The sequence below is a fragment of the Pelodiscus sinensis genome, chromosome 1 (genome assembly GCF_052426305.1).
Source record: "Pelodiscus sinensis isolate ZL-2025 chromosome 1, ASM5242630v1, whole genome shotgun sequence".
Lineage (NCBI taxonomy): Eukaryota > Metazoa > Chordata > Testudines > Trionychidae > Pelodiscus > Pelodiscus sinensis.
The window spans coordinates 348,317,278-348,334,220 of record NC_143052.1 but is presented as its reverse complement, the minus strand read 5'-3'; the positions used below and the strand labels follow the sequence as shown (position 1 = coordinate 348,334,220).

Genomic DNA, 16,943 nt, shown 5'->3' with positions numbered 1-16,943 from the left:
CTTCCTCATAGGAAGACTGTTGCATAACCGTCCACTGTTTCACTTTCCTTGAAGCAATTTGTACTGGCCACTAACAGCTTGTAGATTAGCTGGCCCACTGGTTTGATCCAGACTGGTACTACTTGTATCATCAAACGTATTTGTGCTGCTTCAAGCTCCAGTCAGTGACTTGTTTTGTAATTTTGGTGTGAATCCTTCCTCTCAGAAGCAGAAGGCCCTAAAATAGTATTTCTCATGCTGGTCTCCCACCTCCTCGGGGCTGAGAGAGGCTGTCCAGTGAGACGCAGCGACCGTGATGAATGAAGTGAGATTGGGGCTAAAATGCAGCCTGCTGGTTCAGTTTTCTTTCTGCCGACATACCGCTCCAGCTGTGATTTCTTCAGCTGAATAGGAGCAGGCCTGATTAATGTTTGGAAGGGAGGCTCCCAAGGCAGTCAGCCACTCACTCAAATGCCACATTGACTGACCTCCTGTCAACACCCAGCTGTAGCTAAAAGGGGTGTCCAGTGGTGTGGCTGATTCAGCAGGCTGCCTCTTCCCAGCCTAGTGCTGGGGGAGCTGGGCTGCTGAAGAGGGATCTTGGGTCTTGCTCAGAGAATGATCCGGCTCGTGTGGGGCCATTAGCGCTCCCAAGGCTCTCTGCACAGAGCTAGGGGTGTCTTGTTCTGTTTCCTCTACGGGGGGGAGAGGTCACAGCTGCTCACTAACCCCGCCTGCAGTTTCAATTGGATTTTCCTCCCTTCTTTAAATGGCTGCCCTGGGCCATCCTAGAGGTGGCTGCACTCCAGGGGTTGCTGGATTCAGAGTTAAACTCACCTTCAAATAGCACCTTATTCTTTTTTAGCTCCTGCACTTTACATCGGATTCTCGGTGTGGCCGTCGTGCTGTGTAAACACACAGCTGAGATGTAAACAGCCAAGAATTTCAAAAGGAACTGACTGGTGGCTAAGTCTCTGGGTGTCTAGCATGACACCTCAGTGGGATCTGATTGTTCAGGGGACCCGTGCTTGGCATCTTCAGAGAATCGTGTCCCTTTAAGCTGTTTGGAGTCGGGCTCCCAAAATCACTAGTCACTTAAGATCTCCGTGCACTGCCCCCACCCCGAGCACCAACTCAGTACTCCCTCTGGCCAGTTGCACACATCCACCTGGGAGCCAGACTTGCTCCTGGATGCTTCCAGAGTGCCAGGACAGGCAGGAATCTTGCCTTAGTACCCCAGCTGCACTGCTTGCTGGGAGCTGCCGGAGGTGAGCCCCAGCCCTAAGCCACCCTATCCTGCAGCCCCTCTTCTACACCACAAACCCCTCATCCCCGGCTTTGCCCCAGAGTTCATACTCTAGTCAACAGATATAATTATGCTGAGTTGCAGGTATCAGCAATTTTCAACTGGGTTGTCAGGGCTGTTCCCCACTCTGGCACTCTGAGTGCAGATGGTAGGAGCTGCAAGAGATTTTAAATACCTTGCCTCTATAGCCTCTGCTTACCCCCCCAAAAAAGATCCCTCCCCAGAGTTACAGATGCACAGTCTCTAGAAGACAGGCTGTTACCATCAAGTGATTTAAACCCTGAAAAAACAGGTGGGAACACTTGAGTTCCTTCACGGAGGTACACCAAGCTCTTTTGCCCCAAGAGAGCTTGAAAAAAGAAACAAAAAAATCACAGAAAACAAACTATCTCTCATAGCTGACTTCTCTGGCTAGGCAGACACACGTACAGAGACCTCCTGTTACCTTCCAGGACACAAGAATCAAATCATTGCCCTAAAAAAGATGATTTTATTAACAAAAAACAAAGATATCCTTCATAAAGCATGCTTGGTTGCTAGGTATTACAGAGCAACTAAGAAGAGAACAGATCAAAACACAAAGAATCATAGCTCTTTGGGCTGTAGTTTAAACATGATGGCTACGTCTACACTGGCACCTTTTTCCGGAAATGCTTAAAACGGAACAGTTTTCCGTTATAAGTATTTCCGGAAAAAAGCGTCTACATTGGCAGGATGCTTTTCCGGAAAAGCCCTTTTTCTGGAAAAGCGTCTGTGGCCAATGTAGACGCGCTTTTCCGGAAAAAAGCCCCGATTGTCATTTTCACGATCGGGGCTTTTTTCCGGAAAACACTACTGGGCTGTCTACACTGGCCCTTTTCCGGAACAGTTTTCCGGAAAAAGGACTTTTGCCCGAGTGGGAGAAGCACAGTTTTTCCGGAAGAACACTGACAATTGTACAGTAGATCGTCATTGCTTTTCCGGAAATTCAAGGGGCCAGTGTAGACAGCTCGCAGCTTATTCCGGAAAAGTGGCTGCTTTTCCGGAATAAGTGGCCCAGTGTAGACACAGCCAGTGAGTGGAGGAGGGAAGACATAGATACACATAGAGAAGTTTAGCCAAACAAGCAAAACAAAGAAAAATACCCTGATGGCGACTAAATACACATTTTTTCCCATTATTTACTCACGATTCCTTTATGGTTCAGTCCACTTCCATGCCCCGAATTCCTTGGAGGCAGGGTAGTCCTGCCTGGGTTTCAATCATTCTGTCTCCCAACTCCTGGCTTAAACTCACACACGGAGCAAACAGCAGTAGGTATGTATTTACACTTTAAATTTCAGCACTGTATCCCATTGGTTCTCCTGGCTTTCTGCCAACACCCCCAGCTAGCTGCCTAAGTTTAATCCTTTAGTCGCCAGGTGCTGGTCAGCACCCCCCTCCTCTCCATCACATGGGTCATGAGAAAAAAAGTTTGAAAACCACTGCCCTAGTGCACTGCAGCCACATATACCCCATCTCTGCAGAGCAGGGGTGGGAGCAAATAAAGAGCAGGACAGCATTCCCTGTCTTAGAGAGAGTGCAGGGCTTCTCTCAGAAACTTTCCCAGCAGCAAAAAGAATGAACACACACACACAGGGAAAAAGAACGAACACTCACTCACTCACACTCACACTCTCTCTCCCCCCCCACACACACACAGTCAGTCTCTCTGTCACACAGACAGACAGAGCCTGCCCAAGACAAAGCAGACAGCTTCTTCCATTACTAAATAGTACATGCTTTTCTCGAGCAGTGGGGGTCCCTGATGGTTACAGGCTATAGTCGGTCTCCGTTTTCCCGTTTTCAAAGGCATTACATAGAAATACTAAAGCTTTATACTGATATGTGGGGCTTTTTCGACTTAAGCCTCACAGCTGTGGGCGAGGTCAGACTTTCCAGAGGAGGAACGAGGGGCTGGCGTTGTGGGTCAGCGGCAGAGCTGAGACTAGAAGCCACAAGATCCTGATCCAGGTCCTTGCTGTGACCACTGGGCCACACTCTCTGCCAGTTACACTGTAATCATGCACCAGAGTCCTTTAGTTCAACTGTGAGGAGTGAAGCTTTTTCTTAGTGGATGCACATTCTTATAAAGATGATGATACAGGTTGAACCTCTCTAGTCCGGCATCCTGGAGACCTGACTGGTGCCGAACGAGAAACTTTGCCAAACCCTTTGAAGTCAGTATTGTTCGGCAGCATTACCAGCACTTCCACTGCTTACTGGGCTCTTAGAGGACATTTAGGGGTAAATTATAGCTAAATAATAGCACAGGACACTGAGTGCCAGGACTGGTGGCTGAAAACAAATTGTATGGGACTGTGGGAAATTTGGCCATGCCCATGATAAGTGGACATCCAGATAATTAAAATCATGCCGGACCACAGATGTTACTGGACCAGAGAGTGCCACACTAATGACGTTCAACCTGTAGCTAGCAGATGACACCAAGTTGGGAGGGATTGCGAATGTTTTGGAGGAAAGGATCGTAATTCAAAATGATCTAGACAAGCAAAAAAAATGGTCAGAAGTAAATAGGGTGAAGTTTAATAAGGACAAATGCAAAGTACTCCACTAAAGAAGGAACAATCAATTTCACACGTACAGAATGGGAAGCGACTGTCTAGGAAGGAGTACTGCAGAAAGAGATCAGGAGTCATAGTGGACTACAAGCTAAATATGACTCAACAGTGTGACACTGTTTCAAAAAAAAGCCAATATCATTCTGAGCTGCATTAACAGGAGTGTTGTGAGCAAGACACGAGAAGTCATTCTTCTACTCTATTCTGTACTGATAAGGCCTCAATTGGAGTATTGTGTCCAGTTCTGTGTGCCACAGTTCAGGAAAGATGTGAAGAAAGTCCAGAAAAAGGCAACAAAAATAATTAATGGTCTAGAAAACATGGCCTATGAGAGAAGACTGAAAGAATTGCACTTGTTTAGTTTAGAAAAGGGGAAGACAGAGAGGGGACATGATAGCAGCTTTCAAGTATCTAAAAGGTTGTTACAAGGAAGAGGGAGAAGAATTATTGTCCTTAACCTCTGAATATAGGACAAGAAGCAAAGGGCTTAAATTGCACCAAAGAAAGTTGAGGTTGGACATTAGGAAAATCTTCCTACCTGTCAGAGTGGTGAAACACTGAAATAAGTTACCTAGGAAGGTTGTGAAATCTCCATCTCTGGAGATATTTAAGAGCAGGTTGGATAGACATCTGTCAGGGATGATCTAGATCAGTGGTTCTCAACCATGGGCCATATGGCTTCCCAGGGGCCATGCCCTACCTCTAGGGGGCCACATGGAAAAAGAGAACATTAGGTAAATTGTGTATCTTTTTTTCCAACTAACAGTGGCTATGAGGGGGGCCACAGAGGTAAACAAGGTTCAGAAGGGGGCCATGGGGAAAAAAACTGATCTAGATGGTGCTTGATCCTGTCGTGAGTTCAGGGGACTGGACTCGATGACCTCTCGAGGTCCTTTCCAGTTCTAGTATTCTAGGATTCTATGACTAATTCTGACTAGTTCTTGGCTTGTGTTCTCCCCATTTTCCCCTCCCCATCTTGTTCAGTTCTACAGTGCATCAGGAATGCCCACGAAGCACCTTTCTGACAGTGTCTGCGCCGTGTGTGGCCAACAGATCTTTGTAGATGTCAATGAAGAAGGGATAATAGAGAACACGTACAGGCTCTCCTGCAATCATGTGTATCCTTTGCTCTCCGTGAAGCCGCCAGAGAGCTAGCTCCCCAGGCAGCATGCCACCCACTGTGGGTCATTATTTGGAATCTGGTCAGAATTGCTGTTTGGGTAACTTCATACTACATTCCCCAACTTCCATCTTCAGCTGGATGCCAAATTCTTCCCTTATTGTCTCTAGAAAAAGACCACACATGAGCCAGGTGCACAGCCCTGGCTGCATTTCAGTAAGGGGTTGTGCTATTGATGACGTGCCTACTTATTTTCCAAGAATTGCATCCCTCACGCTCTGCTTTGGGAGCAGGCACAGTGTAAGTTTGCCTAGAATCGGACCACTGGGTCATTAGGGGATTTGCCAAGGGAAGGTATCTCTGGGTCACCAGTTCTAAACCCAGTCCGAGCTGGCAGTAACTCAGTAATTTACATCTGATTGTGTGGTCATTTATGGGAAACCAATTTGGTCTTGTCCAGTACCTAGTGGAGATGCATGCACACCACCAAAAGGAGCATGAATTGACCCTTGTTGATGCACTGTGTCCAAAGACCAAAGCTTTGCGGATAGCCATTTGGCCAATAGAGGCTGTCCCTCAAAGCAGGGTTTTAGAGGAACGATTACTTCTTCCTATGTGATGTTTTTTCTTGTCATGCTCCTCTTGCTTGCTTCTATCCTAGTTCTGTTTTGCTTTATGTGCATCAGGTGCAGGTATTGTTTGAGGAAATCTCCAAAACACACAACTCAGATTGAAAATACTGTGGTTTTCAGAACGCAACTCGCTTTGCAAACAGTGTAACCACGCAGTGTTCCAGTAACGCTGGAGCTTCCTGGTCCCATGCATGCAATGATTTGTGCAGTGTTCTCTGCTAAAGGTCTTGTGGGTTTTCTGCTGATAGCACAGTTAAAAAGCTGACACCCTGCTTACATTACTGGAGCTCAGCTGTCTAAACTTGGCCTTAAATAGAGGCCATGTTGCAAACAAGCGTATAGCGATGGGCTGCACTTGTCTTTAAGGCTAGAGCCACCTTTGTTTGGAATAAGGATTCGGGCCGAGTGTGAACACTGGTCCTAGTATGTGACACTTCATGAGCGGAGCAGTTTGGGAGGGATTGAGGGTATTCAGACAAAGCATTGTCTACAGACCAATAATCCTCACAGATCACGTGTCTGTTAAAAGCCAGGAGACTGCCATGTGCAGCATGAACTAATTCCATGACCTGCTCTTTAGCTGCCATGATCTAGTAAACAGACTTTATGGGACTACTGGAAACTTGGCGACATCCGTGATAAGTGGACATTCAGCTCACTAAAATCATGCCACACCAGAAAGTGCCAGACTAGAGAAGTTCAACGTGTACTTTAAAGTACTGTGTATACTGCAGCAATTGCTGTTCCTAAACTATATATTGATATCATCGCTACTTCAGGGAAATTGGACTCTGAAGGCTGCAGTAACGTGCACACAGGTTTCTTGTCTTGAGACTAAAAAGGTGGGACTGACGCAGCGTTGATTGTTCAGCAGTTGAAGAGCTGCACTGAACCACAAACCAGTCTGAGCACTGAGATCAGCCAAAAAAGTAATGTATAATGTAATGGTCAGACTCCTGGGCAGGAGCAACACTCAGAGGGGCTCGCAGGGGCTATAGCCACCCAAAATTTGCCTTAGCACCGCCCCCCCCCCCCAGCTCAAAGGTCAGACATTATGCAGAAGTGAGGGTGGAATAGGAGGGCTTTGCCACCCTTGCTTCTGCAGTTCTGTGCTGCTGCTGCCCGTAGCGCTGCCTTCAAAGCTGGGTTCCCAGCCATCAGCTACTGCTCTCCAGCTGCCCAGCTCTGAATGCAGCACCTACTGCGAACAGCAGCCTAGGAATAAGGGTGTTAACAAGCCGGCTGTGAAAACTATTTGTATGTTTGTAAAGTGGGGGCATTTAACAATGTATTTGTTAAACACTGGAATAAATTGCCTAGGAGGTTGTGGAATCTCCATCACTGGAGATATTTAAGAGCAGGTTGGACAGACACCTGTCAGGGATGGTCTAGATGGTGTTAGGTTCTGCCATGAGGGCAGGGGACTGGACTTGATGACCTGTCGAGGTCCCTTCCAATTCTAGTGTTCTATGATTCTATATAATGTTTAACCAGTTAACTGATTAATGTGGGGAGGGGGGGATCTGCTCTGGCTGAGCTGTAGTACTCCTGCCTTTGGTGCGCCCGAGCTGGGGCTGCTCCGGCCGGGCTGGAGTCTTGATGCTGGAGCAGCCTCTTACCTGCAGCGGGGAGCTGCTCCACCCCCACCGGTTTAACCATTCACATCCCTAGTTGTACAGGGGCTGAAACCAAGCAGGACATTTGAGTCATGGTGGATGTGTGTTGCCTTATATAATGTGAAAGTGAAAAGAGGAAACAATAAGCGAACAAGCAGTACTTGACTGGCTTGGAGAAGCTGTAATTAGTGATGTGGAAATAGATAGTATTGGTTATTCAAGAACAACAGATTCATAGAACAACGAGCCTTGTGGATAAGGGAGAAGTGGTGGATGTCATACACCTAGACTTTAGCAAGGCATTTGATACGGTCTCGCATGATATTCTTATTGATAAACTAGGCAAATATAACTTAGATAGGGCCACGATAAGGTGGCTGCATAATTGGCTGGATAACCGTAGTCAGAGAGTTGTTGTTAACGGTGCTAAATCCTGCTGGAAAGGGATAACAAATGGAGTTCCACAAGGGTCTGTTTTGGGACCCGTACTGTTCAATATCTTCATCAATGATGTAGATATTGGGATAGAGAGTACGCTTATTAAGTTTGCAGATGATACCAAACTGGGTGGGGTTGCGACTTCTTTGGAGGATAGGGACATAATTCAAAATGACCTTAGCAAGTTAGAGAAATGGTCAGAGGTAAACAGGATGAGGTTTAATAAAGAGAAATGCAAAGTGCTCCACTTAGGAAGGAACAATCAGTTCCATACATACAAGATGGGAAGCGACTGTCTAGGAAGGAGCATGGCGGAAAGGGATCTAGGGGTCATAGTGGACTACAAGTTGAATATGAGTCAACAGTGTGATGCTGTTGCAAAAAAAGCAAATATGATTCTAGGTTGTATCAACAGGTGTGTTGTAAGCAAAACTCGTGAAGTCATTCTGCCGCTCTACTCTGCACTAGTTAGGCCTCAGCTGGAGTACTGTGTCCAGTTCTGGGCGCCACATTTCAAGAAAGATGTGGAGAAATTGGAAAGGGTACAGAGAAGAGCGACAAGAATGATTAAAGGTCTAGAGAACATGACCTATGAAGCCAGGCTTCATGAACTGGGCTTGTTTAGTTTGGAAAAAAGAAGATTAAGGGGGGACATGATAGCGGTTTTCAAATATCTAAAAGGGTGTCACAAGGAGGAAGGAGAAAATTTGTTCCTCTTGGTTTCTGAGGACAGGACAAGGAGTAATGGGCTTAAAGTGCAGCAGGGGAGGTTTAGATTGGACATTAGGAAAAAATTCCTAACTGTCAGGGTGGTCAAATATTGGAATAAATTGCCAAGGGAGGTGGTGGAATCTCCCTCTCTGGAGATATTTAAGAACAGGTTAGATCACCATCCCTGACAGATGTCTTAGACGGAGCTTGGTCCTGCCTTGAGGGCGGGGGGCTGGACTCGATGACCTCTCGAGGTCCCTTCCAGTCCTATGATTCTATGATAGTGGTTGGCATTGAGCCTAAAGTTCGAAGAAAGAGAGTGTTTTATAGAAGGAGATTTTGGAAGCCAGTGGGGTGGTGAATGACACAGGCAGCAATCTATCCCTGGATGGCTGTTGCCAACATAACAATGTATTCTCTTACTCTGACTTCCTTACTCTAATTTAATCTTCAACTTCTAGAAATATGGGGTGTTAGTCATGGCTGGAATTTCCCCAATGTGTGATGCCCCCCGATGCCATGACAAGATGGTTGGCTGAGGTGCTGGATAGGCAGCCTAGGACCGGTTCATGGAGTCAACAAAATAGAAGATAGTCTCAATTATTTTCTACTTTCTCAAGTCCTGTGACAAAAATCCCCTGAGATCCTGCAGGGTAAGAGGCAGAGAGCTGTTGGTCTGGAAGCAGGATCAAAGAGCAGCGGGAATAAATGGCCAGCTTCCGACGTGGTTGGAGAGGCTAATGAGGTGCCCCGAGGAGCTGTAGTAGAATCGGCATTTTGTGTTCTCTTCCAGCTGCCCCTTCCTCATTAACTAAACTCCTTCCAAACCAAGTGGCGGGTCTGTACTCCAGCTCAGTGGGGATAGCGGTTGGCTGTTCTTTCCTGGAGCCGTAAGCACGCGGATAAACCTGGAGCAGTCGGTGCACTGCCCTTGTGCTCAGTCCATGCAGTCTGGGTTCACAGCTAGTTGCTAGACCGCAGAGGCATGCTGAGATTTGGAAACACAGAGCTCAATTCTAAGCTCAAGAGGGGAACGTTCTGTAGTGGTTACAGTCCCTTCTGCCCCGTCCCTCCAGCCTCTCTATATCGGCCACTCTGTCCATGCTCAGCCTTAGCTTCAGCCTGAATGGTTTAGGTCTGACACAGTTATAAACAACTGAAAACAGTCTTACAATGGAAAGCCTTGGGCAGTCTAGACTAGGAGAATTGCAGACGGTGCAAGTAGACAATCATGTCTTTCCCACTGTCTTCCCCACCATTAAACCTGTTTCGTATGCCAGATCCTGAGGGATTAGCTGGCCAGGTTGATATTCTCGGTTCTGTCAGTGACATGGCTACTAAGGATGTTAAGGGCTAGTCAACTAGTCACTTCCTCCCCCCCTCCCTCTTTGCTTCCTCTATCAGATAGAAGCAGCAAAGGGGAGAAGAGGTACTTCAAAACGGCAGCACCACACAGGTGAGCTGGGGATCAGCTGTGCGACTGCCACTTTGAAACCCCAAGGCAGCGTTTCAAAGGGGCAGCTGTCACACTGCTGATCCATGGTTCAGCTGTGCGGCACTGCCCCTTTAAAACACCGAAGCGCCTGGAGTCAGCTGCGGAAATGTTGTGCGGAACCTGGGGTCAACTGGGGAGTTCCCAGCTGGCCCTGGGTTCCGCTGAAATGCCACGCGGAACCAGGGTCAGATGGGGAATCCCCAGCTGAGCACACCTGGCTCATGCATGGGGTCCGTGCACAGTAGCAAGTCTAAATTCATGCTGAATTATTTGTGTGGCTGCCAATGTGTTTTTAAGTAAACAAATACATGGCTGCTTATGCAGGTCGGAATGGCTTCCTCTGTGATTCGAGCAGGGCTTGTGTACCGGGGGGTGCTGAGTTCTAATCCCAGTGTTCCTGCTCTCTTGCTGTGTCTCTTATTTCCCCCCCACGAGCAGCTTCCCTTAACTTGCCACCCTTCAGATTCCACGAGTTCTGCATCCGCGGCTGGTGCATCGTTGGGAAGAAGCAGACGTGTCCGTACTGCAAAGAGAAGGTGGATCTCAAGCGAATGTTCAGTAACCCGTATCCTTTTCTGGCCATGGCACCAAATCCCAGCAACTTCCCTTTTCTTAGCCTTGCACCTTCATAGGGAGCCACAAACTTATTAACCAGTCGACACAACAGCCCTGCCCTGGAGATGGGGTGGAGAGGAGAGGAACACCTTGCTTCTCATCCCAGCTCTTCCGCTCCTTCTCTGGCTCCTCCCTGAAATCGGTGACCAAACCATTGACTTGAGTGAGGAGCAAAGATCAGGTCCTTTGAGCACAAAGTTGGCACGGGGAAGAGGAATGAGCCTGCCAGTCAGTAAGGAAGCCCCAAGCTCTAATTCAGGCCCTGCCAGTAACTTGGACAAAAGGTTTCCATGTCCTTAATCCCTCACCTCTAAATAGGATGCTTCTCTCCTTCCTGGAGTGAGTGACATTTGCATAATGCTTCAAACTAGAGCCCTGTGTAAAGGGGACCCAGGATAGGTTTCTCTACCTAAGTTTTGCTTTTCCCTTGTCCTAAGCCTCAGCTGTCTATACTGCTCTCTCCCTCGTATTAATGTCGATGGAATAAAGGGGCTGCAGGTGTTAACAAGACCCAGTTTTAAACAAGATCTGGGGGGTTAGTGTGCCCAGACAGTGGCCTGTTTGGTACCAGGCAAACGCCCCATTAAAAAGCCTTGTAACCTTTTCTGAAAGCAGCAGATACAGCAGGAAAGCAGGTTAAAGCAGTGGAAATGTGATGTGTCACATTTGTTTTAACAGCGTCCCTCATGCCCTTTCCTGCGCTGGAGGGAGTTTTGGGAGGGAAAACCCCTTTGTTGGGCCGGCTCCTAGATCGTGTCAAAGCGCATGGTGCTTCTGCTGTTTGAAAGGCCTCTCTGCCCAGCTGCTGCCTGGCATTCAACTGGAGCCAGTAAAGTGATGGAGTCATCTGGCCGCCTCTATGGTCTGCTGGGCCCTTTCTCAGGATCAGGGGGATGAAGTGGGTGTCCCAGGAGCAGGTGGAAGTGGCAGCCATGATGGAAGCTCACTCTGTTAGCCCCCACCTTGTCCACCACCCGTCTCTCTCCCCACAAAGCCAGACCCAGACAAGAAGTGGGAGTGGAATAGCCCCTCCCCTCACTATTTTGTCCACCAATTAGGCTTACTAGCCATACACCAAATCTAGCTCTAACTTCTGGCTCCAGAGCTCCTGTTCTTATCAAGCAGCATCCCAGCACCATTCTTAAATTGTGTCGACATGGCCGTTCTGCTTGGGCTGATTCCGTCCGTCTCCCGTTGGCTCCTTTCCCCATCCACGTGGGTTATTAGAGGTGACCGCATCACCTGATGAAGGTTTACCTCGCACCACTGAGCTCCCACTTCAGGTTCACTTGTAGGGCCAAGTGTCAGACACCCCTTAAAAGATCCTGCCCCCCTGTTAGCACATCCCCTCTGCAGGCTGCACACAGGGATGATGCAAGCACTTCTCTCCTCCCATTGTGCATGGGCTTGGCTTTTATTAGGGCGGGTAAGGCTACAGCTACACTACAAGCTTTGTCCGGAAAAGCAAATGGTGCGCTTATATGCATATGTTGCATTCTCATTTGCATTTTCTCTTCCGATCCTTTTTGCGGAAGAGGTTTTTATGCAAAAAAGCGCTGTGTAGATGGCGCCATTTTGCGCAAAAACCTCTTCCACAAAAAGGATCGGAAGAGAAAATGCAAATGAGCGCTCCATTTGCACTTCCTCTTCCAGAAAAAGCTTGTCGTGTAGCCGTAGTGCTAGAGGCAGGGGAATGTTATATCTGGGACTTGGTAAGTAGGGCCCCATCTTGCTCCTCAGATCAGATGTACCTGCCTGTTGCTTGCTGCAAGGTCAGGTTCTGACTGCTCGTTCCTGGCACCTTTGCTGCTACAGTGCTGGGCTGAAAGAGGGTGAAGGTTTGATCCTACCCTCATCAGACCAGCGCTGAAGGATATTCTGCACTACCCAGTTGATTGCAGCACACTGTATAGCACACCCCTTTTGAGGGGGGGACCCCCAGCCCAGAAACCCTCCCTCCATCCCAGCACAGTGCGGTGAGGTGGGGACACGCCTCCACACCTGGATTGCATCGTTCCAAATGCCATTGCGAGGGGCGAGGGCCAGGGAATTGCCCACAAGAAGGGTTAGCAGAGTGATGCTAGGCCCCAGCACTGCCTATGCTGCCCACAGCCTGGACGCGAAAGCCCAGCTGTGCGCGCTCTGCTTTGGAAGGCCCCTCGTTGCAGGCTGTTACCTCAGGTTGTCGTCTGAATGTAGTCTCCTGGGTCCGCTTCCTCTAACCTTTCTGCCATCACTGATCTTTCTACCATCCTCTAGTCAGAAGGGGCTGCACGCAGGAGGCTTCGGCTAGCTAAGACACCCGCCTGCAGCCGTCCGAGCTAGCCCCCGGTGTCTCTCTGCTTCCTGGTTTTGCTGCTTTAACTCTTCCCGCCTACAGCTGGGAAAGGCCCCACGTCATGTACGGGCAGCTACTCGACTGGCTGCGCTACCTGGTGGCCTGGCAGCCTGTGATCATTGGACTGGTCCAAGGTATCAACTACATCCTGGGGCTGGAATAAATCCTGAGCGGCCAGCGAGCCATGGACATCGCCGCAGGACTTCCACAGCCACGGCGGAGGGCAGCAGCTGGCCAGGACGACTTGCTTGCGTCATTCACCTCTCAGGATCTTACACGCCCACGGCACGTCTGCGGGGACTAAGGGAAAGACTTTGCGATGGCCACGTCCCAGCCAAGCAGGTTCCTGCTGGAGCGGGGGAAGGGCACTCTTTTTTAAAAGCCAATTATTTTAATGTGCATATTTAAAACCTTTATATTGCAGATTAAAAAGGAAATGAACGTTTGTCCCACTTCCCTCTTCCAGCCCCCTCTCCGCTTAGTTGTTTTCTCCCCCGGAACAAAGAAAGCCAAGCTGGTTTTGGAAGCTAGCAGAGACCTCTTGCAGAAACCTCCAGCACCTCGCTAGCTACCTCCCCGCCCCCTCCAGCTAAATCAAGTCCCTTGGCACTTGTTCAGGTTTCTTCTTCACATCAGCCGCCAGCAACTCTGCCGTAAGCTGGTGGCCAAGGGCTCCTGCGGCCCGTGATAAAAGCCAGCTGGATTCCCCAATAGTCAGAGCCGGGTGCTGACATGCAGTGAACCAGGGAAAAGGCGCCTGCGGTGAGCCAAGCTCAGAACTGTGCAGCTGGACGCAGGCCTCGGACGTCTCACACCCTCTTCGTTGCCACGTCGATGCAGAATGGGTCAGCGCTGCCCTGGAGGACAGATGAAGAGCCCTGGGCCCATGGCGGGGGGCTCACTACAAAGGTGCAATGCAGGCAGGTAGCGACCGCCAGCAAAGGGAGGTAACGTCGCCGCCCTGCATCGTGCTCAGGAGGGAGTACACCCAGGATGTGGCGCTGCCCCCAGTGGAAAACGTTGGGATGAAGTAGGTCACACTCGGCTCCCCTCTTGCTGAGCGAGGTACCAAAAAGAACTGACCTGTATTGCGGACGCAGTGGAGTGGGGCAAGCCATCTCTGCTGGCCCGCTGACCTTGTTTGGACTGTTCCGCCTCCATTAACATTCTCTAGGGCCATGCATTTCCCTACATGCTGAGAAACCCTATCCCCATGCCCCCCACTCTCAAAAAGGGGATGGCCGAACAGCCGGCTGCAGCCTCTTTGCTTTTCTCAACCACTCAAAACAGACAACTGGGCCAATATCCAGTTGCCCCTTCTCTGAACTTTCCTGAAGGAGACTGGAGGAAAACGTGGTTGGGTGTGTTGCAATCCAAGCATCCTACCAAAGGCCTGGAGGCCCATTGGGAGTGACAGCCTGGAACTAGCTGGCAAGTTTCATAAAAGGCTTTATGGAGCTATTCTGTTCATGTAGGGCCAGGTTATGACCCAGCCCCACTGAATTCAGGGGCGTGCTCGGTGGTGCGCTGCACTGCTCATCTTGAGTCAGGAGCGCTGAACCTGGCCCTGATTTGCCCAGTGTCGCTTTACCAGCAGATTGTGACACATGAGTTAACGATAGTAAAAGCATCATTTTTGTTTATAAGCATCATGTGTCTTAGTAACCAGAGCCCTTGCTGTAACAGCTGAGTCAGTCTCAGATGGGGATGAGGTGGTCGCTGTTTGTGCATGGCACACAGGGAGCGAGAGTCTCTGCAGCTAGCCTTACGGCATATGTATGAGCTCATGGTTTAAAGAGACAGCTTCAGAAAATGGCCCTTTTGGGCATCCTTGGCGCAAAGGCCAAGAGTTTTGGTAGGTTTTCACATTAACCTCTTACTGGAGGGCGTGACGAGCCCCGTCTTTCTCTTTTAATTCGATAACAAAATACTTAGCGCCCTCCGCAAGCCTATGAATGCCAGGAACAAAGGAGCAGCAGTCTAGTTGCAGTACGGCCACAGGAATGTTTTCTACACGGATCTGCTAAACCAACAGGGCTCGATCTTCAGCAGCGTCTCTGGAACCTAAGCTTGACACAGGTTGGGGAGTAGCGATGTGGGCAGCCGATGTTTGGATGTATCCCACTTGTCATTGCTCGTTGCAGCATGAGATCCTGGCGTGTTTGGGCCGATTAAGGCTTCATGACTAGTTCAGCTATCTTCTGCTTCATCATTACCTCGCCACCTTGGAAAGGAGTGGATGGCCACGTGTCTGTCAGTGCCCAGAGAGTCAGAAAGTCAGTTGCCACGGCACGTGGAGGGTTGCGCATCTTTCCGTCCTCAGTGCCTCTCAGTAGATAGCATAATACTTGGCTGGATCAGTGGCTCTTTGCCGCATGGTTCCCTGGGCAAACGATCATTCCCTCCCGTAAGACTGGCGGTGTCAAGTGAAGGATGCTGCCGCAGGACTCGGGTACCTTGGCAGGTCTATGCAGAGGCCCGAGGGGCAGCAGAAACATAGTGAGCCAAAGGATTATTGAAATGTGTTGGCAGGGCTCTGTGGGAGAATGTTACACACAAACCTCTTACTCCTTTGTGGACACTCGGTTAACTCCAGAGCTGCTTTTTTACCCTCCTCGGGGTGCACGTACTAGATCAATGGGAAGCGCACTTCTGTGGATGTCTGTTCTAAAAACACTTACTTGGCGGGTTTTGTTACTTCTTGGGACAGGGAAACCATGTGAATTTACAGCGGGGTGAACAAAACGGGGTATCTCAGTGAGGGCCAGACCTTACAGAAAGAAGGGAATTCAGGGAGCAGCCGAAGGAGATCTCCCTTTGACCAAAAGCCGTGTGTTCCCCACCCTCTTGCTGAATGCTCTGAAGCCGTGTAGACCATGTCTCTGATTTGCTCTGGAAGGAATCAGACTTGATTGTAACCAATTGTCCATTGATTCAAGTTTGTTTGTTTTTTTTTTAAAAAAGTGAAATCTCAAAACTGGAAATTCTGTGCCAAACCCCAAATAGAGTCCTTGAGCGTGAGTTGTGCTGTGTGTGTGTTTCTGTTCCAGGTGCCCGCAGTGATAGGCCTTTGGATTCACCTAGGCCCACTCTGCACTATGATGCTAACCAGCTTTCGGCAGTTGGTGTAAACATGACCTGCATCCGCCCCCTGTGTGGTAGCTCATTAGGTCTCACCATCACGTGACTAGGGGAGTCGTCTTCCCTCTCTCCGCTGGATTGTGCTCACGTCACTCGGGAATACTCCATCCCTCACTCACTAAGGGATTGCTTCCCCTTTTCTCCTCTGATTAAGCCTATGTGAACGTAGTCAGGCAATGTGGTAGGAGTGGAGTTACAAACCCAGCTGGCACATGGCTGTTACAATGAATGTTTGGTCCCAACGTCATCAGGAGTGACGTGATCTGCATATTAAACCCTGATTCAGGTTTGTAGCATAGGTGGGAGGGGTATGTGAATTACCAGCCGGATAGCGATGGGTCGAGGTTCCCTTGTCAGTATGAATTCAGATCGATCTAGGTATTTACACTATTGGAAGGGGCTGTTAGGTAAGGTCGTAATTCCACATTGCACCTTCCCCAAGCCCTGTGTTGCTTGCTGCTGTTAACGAGTAGATGTCTGAACAGCACCTGACTCCAGAGCTTGTCAGCCCAGGGCACAGATGGATTCTGACCTCAACTGTTGGCTGAGTAGCACTCAAATCCGTTGAGTGAGTGACTGGTTCTGCAGCAACCTAACAAGCGCTCCGTTGAGTGCTGGGGTCGCTTACTCAGGTCAAACCCATCGCTCCTGTCACTTACAGTCCTATGAAGTGAATTCCACGACCTACGGTCTTGGACATGGCTTTACATCCAGTCCTGCCTGGCTGGCTTCTCTGTGCATGTTCAGGTGTGGGTCAAATTGATTTTTTGGAGCTCTAGGAGGCCCTATGTAGCAGGGCTGCTGCAGAGGGCTGTAGGAGTCTCTTCCCACCTCTGCCACTGGCTTGCTGTGTGACCTTGGTCATGCCACTCCCTCCTTGCATGTTTCAATTTTTCTCAGCTGTATAGTAGAGATGATTTGCCCCCCTTTACAAAGCTCTTAAAGACCTCAA

At 49.2% G+C, this 16,943-nt stretch overlaps 1 protein-coding gene across 1 annotated transcript in view; it reads left to right on the top strand.

The window, feature by feature from the left end:
* Positions 1-15,871, top strand: part of RNF121 (ring finger protein 121) — a 39,207-nt gene extending 23,336 nt beyond the window's left edge. Inside the window, exons 7-9 of the mRNA XM_075919655.2 lie at positions 4,870-5,003; positions 10,361-10,462; positions 12,893-15,871. Coding sequence (XP_075775770.1) covers positions 4,870-5,003; positions 10,361-10,462; positions 12,893-13,013 — 357 coding nt within the window. The 3' untranslated portion in view covers positions 13,014-15,871. The remainder of the gene's footprint in view (positions 1-4,869; positions 5,004-10,360; positions 10,463-12,892) is intronic.
* Positions 15,872-16,943: the final 1,072 nt, after the last annotated feature.